This window comes from Mauremys mutica, chromosome 1 (assembly GCF_020497125.1).
Source record: "Mauremys mutica isolate MM-2020 ecotype Southern chromosome 1, ASM2049712v1, whole genome shotgun sequence".
In the NCBI taxonomy this organism is placed as follows: domain Eukaryota; kingdom Metazoa; phylum Chordata; order Testudines; family Geoemydidae; genus Mauremys; species Mauremys mutica.
The window spans coordinates 91,492,376-91,516,221 of NC_059072.1; the positions used below are offsets into that span (position 1 = coordinate 91,492,376).

At 47.2% G+C, this 23,846-nt stretch overlaps 1 protein-coding gene across 5 annotated transcripts in view; it reads right to left on the reverse strand.

Moving 5' to 3' along the window:
- Positions 1-287: 287 nt before the first annotated feature.
- The window catches only part of SEPTIN3 (septin 3), a 28,519-nt gene continuing 4,960 nt past the window's right edge, over positions 288-23,846 (reverse strand). For 2 of the 5 annotated variants that reach the window (XM_045032166.1, XM_045032186.1), the window contains exons 2-10: positions 10,871-11,062; positions 10,405-10,533; positions 9,920-10,001; positions 8,582-8,719; positions 7,933-8,050; positions 6,776-6,871; positions 3,805-3,904; positions 3,305-3,356; positions 288-613 (exon numbers count right to left, since the gene is read on the reverse strand). In XM_045032166.1, coding sequence (XP_044888101.1) covers positions 478-613; positions 3,305-3,356; positions 3,805-3,904; positions 6,776-6,871; positions 7,933-8,050; positions 8,582-8,719; positions 9,920-10,001; positions 10,405-10,533; positions 10,871-11,062 — 1,043 coding nt within the window. In that variant the 3' untranslated portion in view covers positions 288-477. Of the gene's footprint in view, positions 614-3,304; positions 3,357-3,741; positions 3,905-6,775; positions 6,872-7,932; positions 8,051-8,581; positions 8,720-9,919; positions 10,002-10,404; positions 10,534-10,870; positions 11,063-21,203; positions 21,330-23,846 lie in introns of those variants that run through there. The other 3 variants (XM_045032193.1, XM_045032173.1, XR_006582614.1) reach the window with 3 other exon arrangements.

The window sequence follows — 23,846 nt, forward strand, 5'->3', positions numbered from 1 at the left end:
GTGAGAAAAGGGGATATGCCATAGCCACCTATCACTCCCCCTAATCAACCGCCTATCTTTCCCATCCACACCAGGGAACTCCACTCTCCAGTGCCACTGCCATTCAGAAGGCACTGTGCTCATTGATCAATCTGTCTGTCTTTGGAGTCTTTCTATGCTTTTCAAATGTGCAAACACAGAACCAAGTCATCGTCCCCAAACCCCAGAAATCAAATCTCCCAGCATTCCCTCCACTACTTCCCACAACCAAGACATGCAACTGAACCACAGAACACGAGAGAGGGGAAGACAACAAACAGCCTGCTGTGCAAAAAAACAAGAATGACGACATTCTAGGAAGGAGAGAGGTGTGCCCCTGCTCCTTCTCCCATACATACACACACAGAAAGGATGTGCCACATGCTTTGGAGACAGGCCTACAGTAAAGTCAAGGGTAGCTGGGACAGGTTGTAATATCGAGACAGTGGGAGGAGTGATTCACAGATTACTTTCGTGGTTCTCCTCTGTCTCGGTGGTCACTGGGGGGAGCCCCCCATTGTCATTCAGCCGCTTGGCCCTGTAGGTCTCATAGTGGATGTTGTGCGTCACTTCTTTTAGGTCTTGGAGGTGGGTCCTGCAGGAAGCAGAGGGAGACAGAAGGAGGATAAGAAAAATAATCTGCTGGGTCAATGTTATTCTTTCTGGGTCTATTTTATTTGCTAAGATAAATGGGATGGTTTCTTCAGTCTGGCTGGCCAATGAACAGGATATTCATTTTTTATGGAGGCCATAATACGTTAGCCAATTGAAACTGCATCAGTCAACAAAATAAAATAGGCACACAGGATATGTCACACTGGCTCAGATCATTGGCCTCATCAGTGCAATATGCTGTCTCCTGCTACACCAGATCAGATCAATCAATGGTCCATTGAGTCAGCTATTCTGCATCCTGTTGTATCAGTTAAGACAACTGGTTCATCAATCTTCCAGCAGCAGTTAATACATGATGCGTCAAAGAAGGTAAAACTTCCCCATGATGCATCTGGTCAGTAGTGCAGTGGAGCCCACAGTAGCTGTGCTGTCGTCACCAGCCCCCCTGGAAGAGTCCCCACAGCCACAACTCCTTCCAACAAGTCACTAACCGCCAGAAAACACCTGGACTTTGACCACCTTTTATTGAAAGATTTGGGGAAAGTCCAACAGTGACAGCTAGGTGGTACCAGCATTAGGAATTTGTTGTGAGGGACAAACAATGCAATATTGTGATGTCACCATGACATCACTGTGTCACAATCTGAGGTTTCATCACTCCCAGATGCCAAAACACCATGACAACAGGAAGCATACAGGGGATTGGTTTTTAACTTTGATGTATATTTACATTGGGCTTCTTAAAAAAAACCTACCTTGTTACTCTATAGGGCATAGAGATTACCTTCAAACAGGGGTTGTCATAACTATAGAGGGAAGGGTAACAACCCTCCTGTATACAATACTATAAAATCCCTCCTGGCCAGAGGCCAGGGGTGGTTCCAGGCACCAGTGCAGCAAGCACGTGCCTGGGGCAGCAAGCCGTGAGGGGCAGCATGCCAGTCGCCGTGAGGGTGGCAGTCAGGCGGCTTTTGGCGGCATGCCTGCGGGAGGTCCGCTGGTCCTCCAGTTTTGGCAGTAATTCGGCGGCGGGTATGCTGAAGTCGTGGGACCAGCGGACCTCCTGCAGGAATGCCACCGAATCCACGTTACCAGCAGACCTCCAGCAGGCATGCTGCTGAAAGCCGCCTGACTGCCGTGCTTGGGGCAGCAAAATACATAGAGCCACCCCTGCCAGAGGCACCAAAATCCTTTTACCTGTAAAGGGTTAAGAAGCTCAGGTAACTTGGCTGACACTTGACCCAAAGGACCAATAAGGGGACAAGATACTTTCAAATCTTGGGGGGGGAGGGGAAGGCTTTTGTTTGTGCTCTTTGTTTTGGTGGTGTTTGCTCTTGGGACTAAGAGGGACCGGACATCAATCCATGTTCTCCAAATCTTTCTGAACAAGTCTCTCATATTTCAAACTTATAAGTAACAGCCAGGCAAGGCGTGTTAGCTTATCTTTGTTTTCTCAATTTGTGAATTTTACCTTTGCTAGAGGGAGGTATCCCTGTTTTGTTGTAACTTTGAAACTAAGGCTAGAGAGGGTTCCTCTGGGCTCTTTGAATCTGATTACCCTGTAAAGTTATTTTCCATCCTCATTTTACAGAGATGATTTTTACATTTTCTTTTTAATAAAATCCTTCTTTTAAGAACCTGACTGATTTTTCCATTGTCCAAAGACCCAGGGGTTTGGGTCTTTGATCACTTTGTAACCAATTGGTTAGGATATTATTCTCAAGCCTCCCCAGGAAAGGGGGTGTAAGGGCTTGGGGCAATATTTTAGGGGAAGAAGAACTCCAAGTGGTCCTTTCCCTGTTTCTTGTTAAATCACTTGATGGTGGCAGCCTACCAGGTTTTAACCTAAGCTGGTAGAAATAAGCTTAGGAGGCTTTCATGCGGGTCCCCACATCTGTACCCTAGAGTTCAGAGTGGGGAAGGAACCCTTACAGGAGTGCTGAAACAATTTGTATAGTGGGGATGCTGAGAGCCATTGAACCAAACTGTAATCTCTGGATATGATGGAAACCACTTCAAGCCAAGGGATGTGGCAGCACCCCTGGCACCCATAGTTCCAGCGCCTTCAAACTATGGGACTTGCCCACAGAATTTCGGACAGGTGTCAGTTCTCCTGAAAGGGCTTCAATCCATATATGAACTTGAGAGAAGGGGAACTGGAGATTGGGGATATGGAGCTTTTTATCTCTTGGTCAATTCTAATCCATCCCCAAATCAGGAGGACTAAACGGTCTGGGGATTGGGAATGGACTAAAGAGTCTTTCCCTCTTTGTCACTGAGTCCAACTCAGCCCTAAGTCAGGAGCAACTAAAAAGTGTTCCCATCTATTGTGTGTTTGCATAATGGGGCATGGGGGAGGGTCTCACTCCAGTTCCTTGTCACACAGGCCATCCACATCACCCAAGCACCATCACAACTAGCCCCCTTGTTGGCATAGCAATCATAGACATTAAAGACCAGCTAGGTTGCCCTGTCCATTATTTAATTTAAGATTGTTCCCTATAGTAGTCAGCCCAGCTTGAATTGTCTCAAGAAATATGACTTTCATCCATTTGGAGACTGTTCCATTATCATGGCTTTTGTCACTAGGAAATTCTATCTGAAAGTCCGTTCAGTAAGTACTGTAGCTCTTCTCATCAGGAATAAACAGTTGCATAACCGCTGACCTCACCTGATGACAAAATCTCGAAGTAGGGCAAATTCACAGTGATTGAGGTTTTCCACTGTAAACAGAGAAAATTGGGGAATGGGGTGTTAAAAAAATCCTTCATTAGTACAGCACATGGGATGGTTGTCAAGGCAGTGGGCAGACAGGCACAGATCTTATATTTCAAACAGGGCGTATAGTGCTATATGTGCATAACATGCAGTCTATTGGGCTTGTCAGTTCTTAAAACCACAAGGGAGGGTTCACTTGAAAAGTGAGGTGACCTCATGGGCCCCAACGTGGCACCTTTCATATTCTAGAGTGGCAGCAATACCCTGCCAGTTGGTGATACCACAATGGTAGCTCCAATTCCCCTCAGCAGAGGTGTTTGAAAATATATTTTATTTTGATTAAAAAATATGTTTAACTATAGGTGCGAGGGGTAGAGCTCTGCCGCGTACCTGGAGCTTTGCGTGCCTGAGCCTAGGTAGATACATCCATCTCAGAAGGATGGACCTGTTTACCTTCAATGACGCCCCAGGGAGTTTTCCTGCCCAGGATTCTTTTGCCATTTACTTGGTATTCCTTGTCGCTGCCCACCACTGCAAACGGCATGCTTTCCTGCTGGAGATAGACAGGTAGACAGGCCTAGTCAAGCTGTTCCTCTGCGCACTAGACAACAATGAGATATCGGCCATAGTACTACTCCTCTCTCTCCACCCTTCCCCGTTACCCTCTTCCCTCCAGCATACGGTCTTCTGCAGGACAAGAGGCACTCACTGCCAATGACCATCCAATGACTGGCCACTGCAGACTATGACAATATCCCTAGCATTTCAACTGTTGTTTACAGCTGTTGCCAGAGCTGAGCCTGCAGAGGTTCCCAGTGATTCCATGGGTTCTGCAGATGGGTGCAGTATTGTTCTAGGTGAGTCTTCAGATGTGACCGGCATTTTTGAATCATAGGAGTGATGAATATGGAGCTCTCTAAAATCATTTATTAATACTGTATGCTGGCCTGACTTTGGCCTGGTGTTTGCTGCACTCATATTTTGGTGTAAGTATTTCTCCCCAGGGGTCTCTCTGGGGTGGTTCCCAGAAGGAAAGAGAAGCTGGCTCAAGATGGTCACCTATGAATCCTAACGGGACAATGCCAGAACTGTTTGCTCTGACAACTCTAACTCAGTCTCCTGCCAGGGTATGAAACTTTTTCAACCAGAGGGCAAAAGCCACCAACACTTGACCAAGCCTCCTGCAAGCAAAGAGCTCGGGAGTATGTGTGGGTGTGTGTGGGGGGGACGTGTTAACAAGGACACTGTCTTGGAGCTGCAAGGGGGTGCATGAGATTGAAAAGACTCAGACACAGGAACCCATGGGGGTGTCTGAAGAAGCTAGGCCTACCTAGGTTTTGGGCCTACCAGTATGGTATGGTAGGACTCTAGGTAGGACAGACGTGCAGGTAGGCTGTTTGTTATTTTAAAATCCTACTTTTTTTCTCTAGTGCCCCATTCCATGAGCTATATGTTGTTTTAAGGAGGCTGCAGGTCACTGTATCACAGGGTGATAAGAGGTTGCTATACATGGAGCATTGTGCCCACGTCCCAGGCTCAGAGTGGAAGAATCACATGATTCCACGAGATAGGCCTTTTGCCTGTACCTATCACCTGAGGAGATGCACTCAGGGAGTTTGTCTCCACTGCAGAGTTAACTTGGCCTTTTACTCAGGTGTTGCCCCTAACTCTCCTCCCTTCCACACACAAAACTCTGTCACCCAAGTTGAGTGGTGCTTTCAACCCCAGCTAGCTGTCCGGTCCTGGGTTATAGCCCTCGACCTTACTTGCGGGCCCCATTAGTACCTTTGCCTATTATTGAAGTCCCTTTCGAGAGGCTAGCCATGGACATAGTGGGCCCACTGGAAAGATCGGCACGGGGCCACCGAAACGTACTAGTCATCCTTGATTACGCCACGCGATATCCAGAAGCCATTCCTTTAAGAAACCCCACATCCAAGGCAATAGCAAAAGAACTATTACAGGTTTTTGCCAGAGTGGGCATCCCTAAGGAGATCCTGACAGACCAAGGAACCCCTTTCATGTCAAAATTAATGAAGGACTTATGTGCCCTATTCCGCATCCAGGCCATACGGACCTCAGTCTACCATCCACAAACAGATGGACTAGTCGAGCGGTTTAATCGTACCCTTAAAAGTATGATCCGGAAGGTGGTAGCACAGGATGGAAAAGACTGGGATACCCTTCTACCGTATCTAATGTTTGCTATACGGGAAGTCCCCCAGGCTTCCACTGGTTTCCACTTGAAGCAGGGGTTTTTATCATGTGACTGACTGCAGGTGCTCTAATTGACTTCAGGTGGTCTAGTTAATCTATAGCAAACTTTCTTCCCCTTACAGGGAATAAGGCTCCCTTCTAACCCTCTCCTGCTGCCCTCTGGCCATGCTGTATCACAAATATATATAGGCATGGAAGAATTAGATTTTTATTGGTAAAAGTAGGTAAACATCAATTTAAGGGACACACAAACTGATGAAAACTATTTCCTCTGATAATAATTGAAATTTACAGATAGACAAAGTAAGAAAAATGCTGCTTGAGAACTTACTAGGGTTTGATTTAAGGATATTTACTTTTTATATTTTGACATGTGATATTGACAATTTGTGTTTGAACAGTTATAAAGCTTTAACTTTTTGCATCTCAACATCTACTGTCATTAAATAATTATTGTCCTATCTTCCCTATCATCTGACCAGCACCTCAATTTCGCCCACTGTGAAAATTTTAATTGAAAAAAATGCTTAAAAATAAACTCTGATATTATCCATCAAAATTATGAAAAAATAAAAAATCTAATTCTGCAAAGCCTAAGTATATACATAGAGAAATCCCCAAAACCACTGATTTTTGACATCTACACAAAACTCAAAAATTGCTAAAAATAACCCCCCTGCAAGTGAAATTCATAAACCCCCAAAAGGAAAAGCCCTACATGTCTTCTACAGATGTCCCCAGCTTCCTAGAGGTTGGTCTGCAGATATCCCCAGCATTTCTACAGGAGATGGCTGCAATGATGATTGACGTGAAGGGGAAATATGATCAAATGTTTACTTGGGAGACTTCCAAAAATAAGAGTTTGAGGGGTCAAACTGGGTTTAAATAGCAACAGTTCACATGGGAAGTTAAACCCAGCCCAAACCCAGTGTCCAGCAAGATGAAGTGAAACAAACAGTCCTCTTAAATTCAACAATCACAGCACTTTATGGTGATAATGAATGGAGACAATGCAAATTAAATTAGAAAGGATAAGAGAACCCATCCTCCCTACTGGATATAAACAGTAATAATAATCCTTTGCATTATAGCATCTTTCATCCAAGGATCTCAAAGCACTTTGAAAACTAGAGTGATTTATCTCCATTCTGCACTCAGTGAAATCTAACCACTCCTCAGTACTCTCTCATGATATGGTGTGTCCTACCCTGATTTTGTCATTCTCTGTTTTATCCTCCAGGTCCTCATCAAACTCTTTCTGGGGGTAAAACTCGATCCCATTCACCTCCAGTTCTTTGCGCACCTGGGCAGGGAAACATTGGAAAGTAAAAAGCAGTGCAAGCATTGAATTATGGCAGACAGCAGGGTGCAGTGGTATTACATTCTTGCTGCAACATTCTCAAAGGGAAGGTGCCTGCAAGGAATACTCCTGAAGGAGTGTGTGATACAGTTGTGACACACAGCAGTGCAGGCAAGAGATTGGATTTTATTCACTGGCCCCATGGGTCAGGGTTATGAAGGATTATTAACCCAGTCACAACAGGGATCAGCAGAAAGACATTTTGGCAGGTCACAGCACAGGTGTGAAACCCTTGCCATCACTGTGACAGATGCCCTTTGAGAGACTTCAGCATAGAAACAGCTGCTCTTCCACGATAGATGCATCCCATCAGTTAGTTTTTGCCCAGGGTGATCTCTAGTAGATTTCAGTTCACCAAAAGATCCACCCATTTTTAATTCTCCATTGTGGTGCCCCAGCAGACCATTCAGCACTATTCTTTGTGGTCTTAGTTTATCATTTCCTTGGGCTCATTTGGGCTAGGAAGGTACATTCTCCTATTGATTAGTCTGAGTTCAGAGGTAGGGTTCACTAGCACAGATACATGCTAATGTCAGCTCTGACCTGCTGTGGGCACATGTTTTGCGAAGGTTCATTTAAAGGACGAGTGTGTTCTTGGATAAAGCCATATTGTCAGGAATGTACAGCAACTTTGGAAAGAAATGAATTTCTGTGATATCCTACCAGCTGGAAAGGTGGCCTTCCCCATATTAGTCTGAACAATTTAGGCAATCTTCTGCCATATGAGCACACCCAGATCATCGCGCATGCCCCACATTGACACAGAACCAGGTCCTGTTTTAAGGTTCCACGATAGCTGGACTCTGTCAGTGGAGGAGAATCCAATATTGTATCCCATGGCAGCAGCTGAGTGCTGTTCTGAACCATGAGGGGAAACACCAGGATATCTGAATGGTCTAGACAATATAATCCCAGTCTGAAGGATACAACCACCTTTCTCACCTTCCTGCCAGGACAGGTGAGGCTGGGAAAGACTCATTCCACAGAGGCGTGGTGGTACTCACCCTTTGTTTGAACTCAGTCTTCTCTTCCAGGGTCATGGTGTCTGCCTTAGCGATAACAGGGATGATGTTTACTACTTTGCTGAGATGTTTCATGAACTCTAGGTCCAGGGGTCGCAAGCTGCAGCCCGGGAAAAAGGAATAAGTGAGAGTCATTTTACCACATCACCCTTAACGCTGGCTCTGCTCTTCCCCCTCCCAGAGTCCAGATGAGAGGGAGAAGGGAGAGCTCTCCTGTGTATCCCCCAAGAAATGCTCCCATTAGATCTCTTCTCCTCCTTCCTCCTCACTCAATGCCTAGAAAAAAAACCAAAAACCTATGGGGAGAGCTGGCCTGTCTATCCCATTCTAATGCTTTTCTGTACAGCCTTCCAAGTCTCCGGCCCAGTAGGGAAAAGTCAAACAACAGTGGGATTCCTACGCATGACCCATGGGAGAGATGAAAGAGGCAGAGTGGGATGTATATAGGAGTGATGCGTGGGATAGGATACCGGATGAGATTCGTGGAGGACATTAAGGAGAGGGAGTAGTGAGATACATATGACTGGCCCATAGGGGGAGCTAAAGTAGAGGTGCAGTAAGATATAGATGAGATAGGATACATATAAGTGATGAGTGGGAGAGATGAAACAGTCAGCAGCGGGATACGTACGAGTGACCCGTGGGGGAGATGAAGTAGAGGCAGCAGTGGACTCTCGTGTCTGGGATTCGTTTCTTCCTTGCAATATTCACTTCCTCTTTCAGGAATTTTTCATATTGCTCATTGATGTATTTCTCAATGGGCTCCCAGCTGTGAAGGTCAGAGAGAGAGAGAGGCACATTTCTTCTTCATGCTTCATACATATAGTGCCTCTGGCACTTACAGGAACTAAGAGGGTTTACAGGGTGGGAGGGGATCATCCATTAGCCTGATCAGATCCTGCCAGGGTTATTGATCAGCGGAGGTGCTCAAGCTGAAGCCCCAGTGGCATATGTGGAAAGGGGCTGCTGGCAGGGCATTCTCTGTGAGGGCCCCCCGTGACTTTGGAATTTGCCTTACTCTGATCCAAAATAGGCAGAATCTGCTGAATTTGGGGGGGGAGGGGAGCAGGGGATTGCAAGCTGGGGGGGGAGGGGGGACTGTTGGACTGGGAGGGGGACTTGAGATGGATGTGTTGCCTGGTTTGCTGGTAGTGGATTATACTGACTGCACTGCTGCACCAAAATTACACTTGGGGTGTGAATTTTGTTGAGTTTTTAAGTTATGCCTAGGGTCCTAGAGCATAGCGATAGGCACTCTTTTATAGCATGTGTATGCCTAAGTAAAACAAATGAAATAATAATGATAAGGATTTAACATTTCCTGAGCTTCTTTCATCTAGTAGGATCCCAAACACTCTATAAGCTGTGTATATAAGAATCATGTCACCTGCCACTGAAGTGCAGCCACCTCTGGAGCGGAATGTGTTGGCAGTTTAACAATTCACAGCAACATTTCACAGCAGTATATGGGCCTGATCCAAAGCCCATTGAAGGCAATAGGAATATTTCCACTGACATCAATGGGCTTTGGATCAGGCTCAGGCCTCAAGCAAGGAAGAGAAGAATAATATCACATCCCTTTGGAAGCCCCGAATACCATTATCCAGATTGGAGTTTGGCAGGACGCTATTCTAACATCTTTATTCTTCTCAGATTTACTATGGGATCTGTAACTAATACATCTTGTATGAAAGAAAACAACTGGAGCCACAGAGCACCCCCAGTCCCATGCTGAGGACTGGTTCATAACTGAATCAGAAGGAACATCAACATCCCATCCTGCTGTGCTGACTCAGCCTGGAGCTGAGCTCATACTGACCTGTTTACTGTCAGTTACTGTGGGGTCCATCTTAGAGCATGGACCATGCTGGGTGCTGACTCTTCTGTATCCCCAGCCCTATGGGTAGGTCAGCCACCCAAAAGGCAAACAGAGAGCGGGGGAAGATAGATGGGGAGGTCAGACACTCACCAATTCTCATTGTTGATCTGGTCACCAAACCCGGGGGTGTCAATTACCGTCAGTTTCATCTTGACACCACCTTCTTCAATGACTGGGGAAGAAAGAAGGAAAGACCTTATGATCTCCCTCGAGATCGGTTTCTCTGACACATGTTGTGGGAACGATGATGTTCTGCCTTTTCCACCACCACAGAAGCGAGAGATAGTTCGTGCCTCTTTCAGAGCAGGGACTTTGAACCTAGGTCTCCCACTTCCCAGATGAGTGCCCTAACCACCAGGCTACTGGCTAGTGGGAGTGGGTCAGGGTCTCTCTCTCCCTCTCCCAAAAATTTGGAAAGGTCTCGGTTACATCTTAATGTGGAACTAAATCATGAATTCTGGTTTTCCATGCAGCCCTAGTAAAAGGTCCTTGACATGACTGTTCTAAGACACCAGCACTCCTACGCTTTTTCAGCCAGTACTGGTGGTCCTCGGGATACTTTTCCTGGTTCTTACCATGCCCAATGGCCTTGATCTCCACTGTCTTAGGGATCTTCTCCTCACGGTTCCAGCCTGAAGACTTGCGGCTAACTTGGGATTTGAAGAGGGTGTTCACCAGTGTTGATTTCCCCAGCCCGCTTTGACCTGATAAACGTAAAGGGGAAGAATGTAGCATTTACCACAGCTCTGCCCTGACAATACGCTGAAGAACTTAAACCCAGGGAAGTTGCCAGGTCGGGTGTGCGGGATCTTCTTGCCCTTCATAAGTACCTTAAGGGAAAATCACAAGGACAGGGACTAGGGATCTACTGGAACTAGGCATGGCCTGATATTAAAGCATCTGTCCTTCACCCATACTCCCAATGATCCCCTGTACCCTTATAACCTCTTGTACTTGTGCCTGTGAGAGTGAAGTCAAAGCCCAGCAAAGCTTCTCTCTATGCCCTCCAAAGGCTCCGTAGGCCTTCATGACCCCTCCTACCTACAACCATGATGTTGAAGTCAAAGCCCGTCTTCATGGTCTTCTTGCGCATCTGCTCAATGATGGTGTCGATCCCAATGTAGCCCAGCAGGTTGGAGTTAATGCCAACAGGTTTCATTGGCACTGCTGGTTTTTGCCGGGGCTCCGGCACCAGCTCAGACATAGCTGCCTCAATCTTGTTGTCTGCTGACCCTGCCCGGGAGAAAGCGGGGAGAACTGTCATTCAGGTGGCACCACTAGTAATCTCCCTCTGCCCTTCTCTAGTGCTGGGTCTTGGACGTGTGTGTCACTGGCTGCTTGCTGGGCATGAATTAGGTTACAGATTTGAGCTTTACGGCCCCTACTGGACAGTTAACCTTCTGGGGCTCTGGCTCCATGTTATACACCATTGCATCCTGGGAGCTCCAAGGGTTGGGACCCCTAGAGCATGGCATGTGCAGGGGGGACAGGAGGGAAAACATCTGTCTCATTGCCTCTGTGGCCCCAAGGCAGTGGAATGCCCGCCCCTTTGACCTAGAAATGTCCCCAGAATCAGCCCCTTCAACATCAGCAATGTACATTCGCTCCGTCTACGTTTCCTGCTGCTAGATGGTCTTGTAGGTTTAACCATATGGTTTTTAATATGTAGGTCTACATTTCCAAGTGTTCCCTAATTGTGGGTACTTGACAATGAAGGCACCCAAAATCCGGGAGCACTTTTGAAAAGGCGGCCCTACCTAAATATAACACCCTATTTCTGCTATCATAGCCCTCCTTACCTGTCACTTTCTTGTTCTTTTAAGGAGAGACTGAGTGTGCAGGCTAATTATCAGAGCAGGAGCATGGGAAGCCAGAGATCCAGCTTCTATTTCTTACTCATCTATAGACTCACCGCATGTCTCTGGGCAAGTCACTTAACCTCTCTGTGCCTGTTCTTCTATCTATATGGGGTTACCCGCTTTGTAGCTAGCGTAGGCAGAGCTCACTGCACCCCAGTGGCTCCTTGTATCCATCCATTCCCCGCACAGACTCCCTGTGCCACCCTCCAATCCCCCTCTATTTCAGGGACTCTCCCTACCAGCCACGTTCAATTTTTTGAATGTGGCTGGTAGGGAGAGTCCCCACATTGAACGTGTACAAAGCAATTGTTATCGCCATCACATACAGCAGTGAGACATGGCAACTTACCAAGAAAGCTATGCAAAAGCTGGATACATTTCATCACTAATGTCTGAGAGGAATATTGGGAATAACATATAGAGATAGGAAGATGAATGAAAAAGTCAGAAAAGTGACTGGACAAGGCACCCTCTCACAAATAATCTACAAAAGAAGACATCAGTGGCTTGGACATGTGCTGAGAATGGAAAAAGAACACTTACCAAATACCGCCCTTGAATGGAAGCCAGAAAACGCAAGAAGAAAGAGAGGAAGACTGCAAATAACATGGAAATGAACAGTTCTGAACCACATCAAGCACCTCAACATGAAATGGGAAGATTTGGAGAGAAGGGCAGTTGACAGGCAAGGATGGCAAATGTGGGCAGCCTAATGTGCAGCAAAGCACAGGATGGACTAAGGTCAAAGGTCCCTCCCAGCCATGTCTACACTAGAGAGCTTACAGTGGCGCAGCCGTACCAATGCAGCTGTGCCGCTGTAAGATCTCTCAAGTAGCCGCTCTATGCCGGTGGGAGAGAGCTCTCCCAGTGACATAATTACTCCACCCCCGGCAAGCGGCGGTAGCTATGTTGGTGGGAGAAGCTCTCCTGCCGACATAGTGCTGTCCACACAGGGGCTTATGTGGCTGTAACTTACATCACTCAGGGGGATGTTTTTTCCACACCCCTAAACAGCATAAGTTACCCCGATATACGTGGCAGTGTAGACATTCTTCTTCTTCTTTCTTTCTCTTTCAGGGTGTCAGCATTTTTACACAGTATTGGGGTGATGGGCAGAGCTGAGAGGAGGGGTATTGTTATGCTCGAAGGGGTTAATGACTGCCATCAGCTAACACAGAAGTGGCTGAAGATGTAGCTCTGCTAACCAGATGCCAGGGGCTCTGTGCCTCCTCCATTGCTTTTGGTTTTTCTGATTTTCAATAAAGTCAATAGGCTTCTGGTCACGGATGCCTTGAACACGCCCTGTTGTATACAGTATTGTAGCCGGGTTGGTCCCAGGATATTAGAGAACCAAAGTGAGAAGTTGGTCCAAGAACAGATATTACCTCACCCACCTTCTCTCTCTAGAACCTTCCTGACACTTGGGAAGTGATCGAATGCAGTATTCAAAATGGTCATGTTATAGACAGACAGACAAAGAAGTTCAGTGTAGAGCCTCGCAAGCTCAGCTAAAAATGGGGCTAATAGTACCTAGCTCACAGGAACATCGTGAGGCTTCATTAGCATTTGTTAAGCACTTTGAGGATCTCAGATGAAAGGGACAAGGGAAGTGCAAGGTGTTGTCATTATTTCATCACTTCCCTCTCTCTCAGCCCACACATCCAGGCAGGGTCCCACAGATTTCTAAGATCTGACCTTTTCTCTCTGTCCACCCAGCTAAAATTCTTGTCCAGGCCTTCATCATCGCCTCTCTGGGTCACCGTAACCTCCTTCTCCCTGGCCAGCCTGACACCCACATTGTACCTTTCCGGCCCATACCAAAACACAGCCACTCGGATTATCTGACCTTAGCACAGTGGTGCAAGTAGGGCGGTCTGGTCTGGTCCAGGCCGGTCCGCTGTACCAGTAAGCTACTTATAGCCTGTATGGCGTACCGGAAAGACATAGGAGGAGGAACGTGGGGCCACCAGCAGCTCCTCCAGCATGCTGTACCACCCCCAGCCCTTCCACGCAGCTGTGTGCCTGTGTCTTCTGTCCGGGGTCTGTACAGCAGCCCCACTGGAGGGCAGGGCTGGGGGTGGTGCAGCCGCGCCAGAGGAGCTGCTGGTGTGGGGCTGCTGTCTGCTCCTTTTGCCACTGCAGTTCCAGAGAGCCCTGTGGTTGAGAAGTCTCCGGCAAAGGGGGAGGAGGACAGAGCCCCTTCCTCTCCCCCCGCCAGGTAACATGGGATGGATCATGGGGAGGGGACGGGGAGAGCACATGGCCTAGGCTGGGGGCGGGGCAGAGTCACATGAGGAGGTCATGTGCCTCCCCCTTTTAGTTGGTGCAGCATACGGGTACGAAATGAATTCTACTTTCCCCACTGCCTCAGCACCACCACCTCTTGGAATGTCTGCCCCCTCACATACATCTCTGTGCTTTCTTCCATACCACCCTCTCCACAAGGCACGAACGCCCTCTCTGAGCTGGTCCACAAGGCCACTATCTTCTCATTTCTAGTACTCTTGAAGATCCACTACTTCTGCAGTGCCTACAAAGAAAGAACCTAGCTGACTCAATCTCTCTCTCCCCCATCTTCCATGTAAAAGAGATAGACAATAGTGAAGTCCTTACTGGGTTTCATGGATTCTCTGGCTCTTTTTCTTTATTGGGTTAGAGAAAGCTCTGCTTGGGATAGTAAATCATCTGCTTCTCTAAATCACTGATTTATCTCATTAATGAACTGCTCACATACATGGAGGGAAGGGGGCTGACTGGCGCGTGGGATTGCTGGGAGGGAGGAGTGTATGCACACTGGAACTAGCGCTGGGAATCAGTATGGGGGGAATGCAGAAGGGTTGAATTTGGAAGGGAAGTGAAAGAATTTAGTACGTTTATTTTAAAAAACAACAGTCATGATCTTTGTAAGCTGTTGTCCTATCTCCACTCCGCTCACTTCGCTTGTATGTTTTTAGATTTCCAGGGCAGGGGCAGTGTCTTCCTTTGTCTGGCCTTTGCAAAGCATTCAGCACATTGTGGGCACTACTCCAATCTAAATAATAAATGACAGATTATCCCCTTAAATCAATCCCTCTCACCTCTTGTTTCCTCTGCTCTCCCCTGCCCCACCCACACCTGAGGAAGCTGGCAATCCAAAGTGGCAAGTGAGCAGTTTTGTGGCATGACACCATTTGGCATGTTGCAGCCACTGCTTCTGGAGGAGGAGACATCTGGGGCCCACACACCATGCCATGGGCCAGAGGCACCAATGACCAACATCATGGGCTGCAGCAAAAATAAGTGTACAGGCTAGGAAGGAGTCACGGATAGAAAGAATTTCAAGGAGTGTTTCAAGACAGAGATGGTCTGAGAGGAAGAGCCGGTCTGGGTGACTGAGGAACTGCTTAACATTTCCCCATTCAAAGCACTGTACAGTCATTAAGGGATTCTCCACACAGGGAAATTTACTGGCATAACTATACCAGTATAAATTTATAACTAAATTGTCATGGTTATTTTTAGTCAAAGTCATGGACAGGTCATGGGCAATAAACAAAAATTCACAGAAGCCATGGTGGCTGGGAGCTGCAGGGTGACCATATTTCCCAAAGAGAAAATGGGACACTCCAGCCACTTGCCTGAGGCGCCCCCCTTGCCCCCCAAGTGAATCTGTCGCCCGTCGCTGGAACCTGAGGAGGGTCCCTTCAGGAGTCTGTCACCTGTCGCTGGAACTTTGCAGGGGGCTCCCTGTCACTTGTCACTGCTGTCGCTGGAACCCTGCCAGGGGTGGGCCCCACTGGCTGTCAGCTCCAGAGTCCTGCAGCCCCTGGGGCTGAAGCGGAGAATGTCACTGGAGGTCTCTGGAAGTCAGGGATTCCATGACTTCCATGACATAAACAGAGCCTTAGTTATAACTATAGCCACATAATTATACCACCACAGCCACACTGGTAAATTTCCCTGTGCAGACAAGCCCAAAGGCCAAAAGTTCAAAAGTGGCAGTGATTTAGGGGGTGTGTGTCAATGTTTGAGTGTCCTACCTGAGGGTACGTCTACACTTACCTGCCGGTTCGACGCGGAGAGTTCGACTTTTCGGAGTTCGAACTATCGCGTCTGATCTAGACGCGATAGTTCGAACTCCGGAAGCGCCGCGGTCGACTCCGGTACTCCTCGGCAAAAGGAGTTGGCAGAGTTGACGGGGGAGCCGCGGAGTTCGACCCCGCCGCGTCTGGACGGGTGAGTTGTTCGAATTAGGGTACTTCGAATTCAGCTACGCTATTCACGTAGCTGAATTTGCGTACCCTAATTCGACCCCCGCCCTTAGTGTAGACCTGCCCTGAGAGTCTTTAAAGGAGAGTAGTTTCCAAAGGGTGGGCATGTGTGAAAAATCAGGGCAGGGGTGGGACGTAATAAGTGCTTTTATAAGACAAAGCCCTGAATATCGGGCCTGTCCCTATAAAATCAGGACCACCCTACACATGGAAGACAATGCTCCTTCTAAGGAATAGAAATTGTACCTATGCCATGCATATGCTTATAGCATCATAGAAATGTAGCACTGGAAGAGACCTCAAGAAGTCATCAATCCCAGCCCCCTGCACTGTGGTAGGACTAACTAAACCTAAACCATCCCTGACAGGTCTTTATCCAGCCTGTTTTTAAAAACCTCCAATGATGGTGCTACCACAACCTCCCTTGGAAGCCTGTTCCAGATCTTAAATACCGTTAGAAAGATTTTCCTAAGATCTAACCTAAATCTTCCTTGCTGCAGATGAAGCCCATTACTTCTTGTCCTCCCTTCAGTGAACATGGATCACTGTCCTCTTTATAACAGCCCATAACATATTTGAAGACTGTTAACACGTCTCCCCATAGTCTTCTTTCCTCAAGACTAAACATGCCCTTTTTAAAAAACTTTTCATCATAGGTCAAGTTTTTTAAAACTTTTATCATTTTTGTTGCTCTCCACTGGACTCTCTTCAATTTGCCCACATTTTTCCAGAAGTATAGTGCCCAGAACTGAACATACTACTCCAGCTGAGGCCTCACCAGTGCCAAGAAGAGTGGGACAATTACCTCCTGTGTCTTTCATATAACACTCTATTTAATAAACCCCATAATATTAGCCTTTTTCACAGCTGCATCACATTACTGACTCATATTCAATTTGTGATCCACTATAACTCCCATATCCAGTACTACCACCCAGCCAGTTATTCCTCAGTTTGTAGTTGTGCACTTAATTTTTCCCTCCTTAGTGATGTACTTTGCACTCATCTTTACTGAATTTCATCTTGTTGAATTAAGACCAATTCTCCAATTTGTCAAGTTCATTTTGAAATCTAATCCTGTCCTCCGAAGTGCTTGAAATCCCTCCCAACTTGGGGTCATCTACAAGCATGCTCTCCGTCCATGATCAAAATCATTAATGAAAATATTGACCCAAACCTAAGAATGACCCCCATGTGTCCCCACTACATCTTTGGGGCAACCAAACACCCCTCTGAAAGCCCCCTGAGCTCCCAATCAAAGCTAGTTGGAAAATTTCCATCAAAACCATTTTCTGACAGAAAAGCTGCTTTTGTCAAAAATCAAAATATATAAAAAAATGTGTAGATTCCAATGAAAATTCTTGCAGAAAAAATATTTTGAAGTGAAAATATTTTCATTCTGGAAAAATGTTGTTTTGTAATTTGTAATTTTTGGTTCTGCATTTTGACATTTTGTTTCTTTTTTTTCCATTTGCATTTTATTTTTATGTTTACATTATTTCATGACATGCTGGTGGAACAGTGCATAATATAATAATTTGCACTACTACTGACAAAGTCAGACCTGGCAGCTGTAAGAGTGGTCCTATTGGGTTCCACAGCCTTAGGGGAGAATCCACAAGGTCCAGGAATTCAAATAATTACGAGGAAAACAAAAAATGTAACGGGCAGGTGTGAAGGTCAAAGGGTCAAAGAAAGGGAATCTGAAGAGGACACCGAGCAGAAAAGCCTGGACAGCGCCCACTGCTCCTCGAAGATGTCAAGGGAGCCAGCGGACGCCGCCCAGAGGAACTCTGCCTGGATATATGAACGGAGGGAGGACCAGAAATAGATCCCACAGTCACAAAGAACCCCATCAGCCAACCTCCTCTCCCTGGTATTGTAGATGACTGCTTTGGCCATCACCAGAAGGAGGTTGACAAGGAGGTCCTGCAACTTTGTGGGGCCACGGATAGAGTGTGTGTATATGAAAAGGTGAGGGGAAAAGTGCAGCCAGAAATGTAAAAGGATGTTCAGAAGGAGCCAGAACAGGAGCTGCAACCTGGCACATTCCAGGTATACGTGCACCAGGGTCTCCCTCATGCCACAAAAGGGGCAGGCATCGGGGACAGGGGTGAACTGTTCCAAGTACATGCCCATGCTCACAGCTCCGTGGAGGAGCCACCAACTAATATCCCTGGCAGGCTTTAGGACTAGGGTGGAATATAGTCTGGCCCACTGGGGTTCCTCACTCTCAACAGGTCGCAATAGGTCCCGCCACTTTGTATCGGGGCAGGACATGAAGCTGAGGAAATGAAGGATGTGAAGCACGAGCATGTACAGATGTTTTCTTGGCGTGGTCCAGAAGTGAACTGGCTGCAAATCGTGCAGCCGGGTCACGGTGTATGGGTGGGACAGGTGGGGGACTCATGGGGCAGGGACCTGATGGAAAGGTCCGGTAGGCCCAGAGTACAGGGTGGGCGAGGAGTACCCTCCCACAGGACCCGGTCGAGGTAAACCCGAGCAGTGGGCAGTAAGGCTGCCCTATACTCCTGAAGTACACGCCGGGGGCTACGAAGGGTGGAGAGCCCCATGCGCTGAGCGAGCGTCGGGGAATCCACCCAGTCTCCCTGATCGTAGTCCAGGAGGTCTCCAACTCTGGTAACTTCTGCCAGGACCAATCTCTGGAACTCCACCACCTGCACACGAAGTTAGGGATTGTGTAGCAGGGGCTCTGTGAGGAGATCTACCCCCTTAGTAGCCGCCACGGACCTGGTCGCCAAAACCAGCTTCCAGGTCCAGAGGAGGTTCTGGTAGAAGACCGGCAGCTCAGAGAGGTCTCCTGGAAGATCTCTTGGATGGAAATAAAGGAGCTGCCAGTCATATCAGAGCCCTCGGAAGTGGCACAGGAAGGCATGTGCCAATGTGCTCCAAGCCGGAGTACCTGTACCATAGAGGAGTCTCTGCAGGGTCTGGGGGCGGAAGACATGGACCTGAGTGGTGGAAGGCAGATATATCCATCCTAGAATGGTGAAGTTCCTAGGGACTGAAAAAAGGTTACCTCGGGTTAGTTAGAAACACCTGAGTCCAATTAGGGGCCACTGGTAACCTTTTAACATCCCCTTTCCAATGAAATGGGAAGAGAAAGAAACAAGCAGCAGCAGGGAGAAAAGGCGGACAATTGTTCCCCTCCCTGTAGGGGAAACATTGAGTTTACTTCTATTTTGGGAAATGCTGGCCACCAGAAGCCATCATAACAAAGCAGTGCTCAGGTGGAGGCAAGGAAATGTATTTCTTTTGTGTTGTTGGGTTTTTTTGCTTACGAGAACCACTCAGGCCAGCCCTGAGGCCCACCTTGTAAATACTGTGAATAAACCAAAGTTAAGAATTAAAAACCTGCAGAGTAGGATTGATCTACTCCAGCTCCCTCATCCCATCCCCCTGCCAGAGGGAGAAACACTGAGGCTGACATGGTGAAAGAGGTGTCTGGATATACGTGTCATGATGTGACATCATAGCATAGTTTAAATCTTCTATTTTTATTTTATTTTTAAACTCATTAAGGGCAGCTGCTACTTAGTACTGATTAGAACCTCTGCTCTTCTCGAGCAAAGCAACTCCTCTTTGTGTTGCAATGAAACAGTGCGACACTTTGAAAGTTTCAGCTATGATGTCATATTATAACATGCCTGTACGAATGCATATTACTACCGACATAGCATGACTGAATGCATAAATAATAAAGCTATAACAATGAAAAAAACCCTTTAAATAAAATAAAAATAAAAAGGAAATTTGGAAACAAAATTCAAAAATTCAAATTTCCCAGAACTGACATTTTTCAGATTTTCTGTCTTGTGGGAAATTTCAGAAATATTTGGTTTTGATTCCAGATCAGAAGAAAAGACATTTCAAAATGTCAACATTTCCTGCAAACAAGAAATTCCAACTTTTGACCAGCTCTACGCCTAGGCCCAACCTGGGAGCCTAGTGAGGGCCCTGATTGGCTAGTATTGCTGACGTCATTGTGCTGTCACAGCAGGCCATGGGTGCCTCATAAGAGGATTACAGAAGTGTCTTGAGTGAACCTTGGAGCTGGGAGGGTAGGGAGGGAGACAAGGACATTCCAAGCCAGGGATAATAGCTGTGCCCGGAGAGCCAAGCATCATATTGCAGAGAGGTTTCGATAACCCCAGGCTGAACCTGAGCACCCAATGTAGTTTAGGCACCCAGTGCCGAGAGCAGATTTTCAAGGAACCGGCACTGCCCACACTCTGCTTTGAAAACACCCCTTTTGTCTGAGGGCCCAAGTCTTCTCCAGAGCACTCATAGGAGCCCTTTGAAAAGTCCCTCACATGACTTGCCAAGGCCACCCAGTGAGTCAGTGGCAAAGGCAGGATCAGGACTTGTGGATTCCTGATGCTTAGTCCTGTGCTCCAGCCCACACAGCCTCTGACAGCTTTGATGGGGAAGAGAAACCCAAATATTTGGTGGATCCGAGATCCATTTAGCCTTCATCCAGTCCTTGCCTGCAGGGGAAAGGGCTGTTGGGAAGAAATCATCCTTCCTTGCTTTTCTAAACTGAGGAGGTGCATTATAAGTTATTTGCTCCTTCCTCTGGAGCATCCAACATTAGTCCAGTGTGCAGGGTGGACAGGAGGCTGGATGGACCATTGGTCTGATGCAGCCTAGCAATTCTCATCTCCTTATACAAAAGAGAGGCTGCAGTAGCCCCAAGGTTGAGGCAATAGCTGTTGAGCTGAGATTTTCTCAGCTGGAAGTCACTCTTCTGCACATCACAACTCGTTGTGATTTTTATGCTGACAAAGCATCCCTCAAGGCTGCTGGTGTCTTTTTCCAGCTTTCTCAAAGCTGTTGCCAGCCAGGAAAGTCCAGATATCAGATGAAACATTCAGAGCTCAATCAGCCTGCTCTCCTACTCCCTTTGCTTAACCTGCTAATCCTTCTCCTTTATATCCCAAGTCATGGGCATCCCTGCAGCTCTGCCAAGGCCCTTCAGTCCTCACCAAGATGCTCCCCAATATCATATTGCTGTCTCTGAGCCCACAAAGTGCTGCCACTGCACCTTGTTCCTGAGCTGCAGCAGGGGACTAGACATCCCTGCTAACTGGGATTGTCCTAGTCCGAGTAGGAAAGTGGTCTTAGTTCACTGTGGATTAAGCTACAGAGGACTAAGGCCACTTTCCTTCCGAATGAGAGCATCCACACAGGAACTAAATGCATTTGAACTAATGTGCTTTAACTTCACACCATTTGTTAGTTCACCTTAGCTTTCCTGACTGTCCCTGTGTAGACAAGCCCTGAGACACAAGCTGGGTCCAGCCTGGCTTTCAAGAGTTCCTTGGCTTCCCAACAAAATGGAAGTTGGGTCTGTTCTTTTCTGGAACTCAAGGGCGAAGCCTCTTTCATTCAATTGGCAGTGAAGTATAGGCTTAGATGAGACCAAATGTACATGCTGACTCTCCGTTTTACATCCTTTTCTCTAATGCTTTGTTCTGTGAAAGTAGAATGAATTAGATTGTAAAAGTAGAATGGATTAAAGAAATGTTGTATGTTCCCTTAAGCAGGAATGAGGAATGTTGAAATAAAGTTGTCAGGAAGAGAAACATTAAGGTATGGAACAGTGGGTCCACTAAGCTAATGGTGGGACATTAGCAGATTGGTAAGAGTTAATAAGAAAATAAGATATGTGTGTCTAGCCCCAGGTACACTTATCAGTTCTGTTCCCTTTGTTATCTTGTTAAGTTCCTGCCCTTTTTATCTGTATAAATAAAGTAGTTAAGCCTTGCATGGCACTCACACATTATCTGGGTGTAATAGCAGAGCGCTTTGCTAATAAAACCGAGTGGTCTGACAAATTGTGAGTCCTGAATCTGACTTTGACAGTTCCATGTGCTAATAAACAGAAAGAGGCAAGGTGGGTGAGACTCTGTTGGTGAGAGAGGCCTAATAAACATAGTTGTTATCATAGGCGCCGACTCCGTGGGTGCTCCGGGGCTGGAGCACCCACAGAAAAAAATTGGTGTGGCCCCGCCCTGCCCACCTGCTCCAGCTTACCTCCGCCTCCTCCATGAGCGTGCTGCCGCATCCTGCTTCTCCCCCCTCCCTCCCAGCGCTTGAGCCGCAAAACAGCTGATTCGCAGGGCAGGGAGGGAGAGGGGAGGAGGGGGAACACAGTGCGCCGGGGGAAGAGGCGGGGCCGGGGTGGGGATTTGGGGAAGGGATCCAATAGGGGGAGAGAGGGGGGCAGAGTTAGGGCAGGGACTTTGGGGATGGGGTTGGAATGGGGGCAGAGGCAGGGATGGGGTGGAGTCAGGGCGGGGCCAGGGGCGGGGCAAAGGGTGGAGGGGGGCACGGGCACCCATGGGCGCCGGAGAAAGTTGGCACCTATGGTTGTTATAAGAAGGCTGTTAGTCACTATAGCACTGATTCCCCAAGGGAAGAGACGCAGGTGTCCAGTCAGACCTGCACGGTGACGGGGTGTTGTACCCAGATCCTGGTCCAAGAGTGAGAGAATTGCAAGATGCCTCTCAAGAATAAATAAGGGCACAAGGCTGAACACTGAGGGGGTGCACTCAAAGTGACCGGAAAGGGAACTGAGGTGCAGCTAGCCCTGTGACTGTGACACTTAAAACACATTAATCTCTATGGATGAACAGCACTATGTAAGTGCTAAAAATGAATAATAATAATGATAGTGACTGCTACTATTCAGCATCATTAATATTCATCCATCTAGTATGTCCATCACTGTTATATTTACAGCAGCCACCCAAAGCTGGATGTAGCCCCAGAAACTCATTACACATAGGCCGCTGAACGGAGATCAGATGCTAAGGACTTTCAGTCATCACTGCCCCGGGGGAAGATTAGAACCAGTAACCTAGATATGAAAGGCTCCTTATCCCCTCCCCCTGCCTTCCTGTTCTTTGTCTGAATGGCAAAAGGAGTGAGGGGTGGAAACATTCAACCACAAAGAATCCAGCCTCTAGGAACAAAGTGCTATTTACTACTCAGGCAATACAGCTATAGCTTTATTGTACATCTCCTTCCACTCAATAAGGGCCTGATCCTGACACTGAAGCCAAGGGCAAAGCTCCCAATAGTCCAGATTCCCATTTACACTACAGCTCCCTTACACTGTCCTGGCAACACTGTTCCGGAAACCTAACTTCACCTACATACACTTTAAGGCTCCTTTTACACTGCCAGGGTGGAATAAAAGGGTCTTAGTGTGCACATCAGAATCTGGCCCTCCACACATCAGTGTATGCCCCTGAAAACACAAGTGGCTATTGTTTAAGCCAAATCTCCATGTGGTTTGCAGACATTAACATTCGTTAATTCAGACCTAGAGAAATGTCATAGTTAATCATTTTTTCTCGCTTGTCTAAGCTTTAGAAGAGATGCCTTTCATTTTTATCTAGGTCCCAGGGTTCCCAGGGGGCCATTTATTCCAGCATGTACGTCCGTACAAGACAAACAATTTATAGTGCAGGACAATCCAATCTAAATCATTAGACTAAGAGGCCACAAATCAGTTTATTTTTCCCCCCCACTAAGGACAAGGGTATCTCGAGTGGGACAGAGAGACTTATTCCAGCTCTTTGTGGCTGCTACATTCTCCCCAAAGGCAGCCTTCCTTAATATGCCTCTAAGAACCACCTGGTGTACTGGGGCTAGACTGTAGCCCATCTCTCTCCAATCTGCAGTGAAATCTAGCATGCTGAAGCCTCACTGAAAATACAGAAACTAGGAAGGAGGAAGAACTATTAGGTCATTTCCCCCCCTCCACCTCAGCTGCAGCAAGAGGGTTCTCGATTCTCTAGGTTGAAATGGCTCCGGTGATGGGGTTTCCTTGGAAAGCTGTCCCATGCTCTGACAGGTCTGACCTGAAGAAAAGCTCTG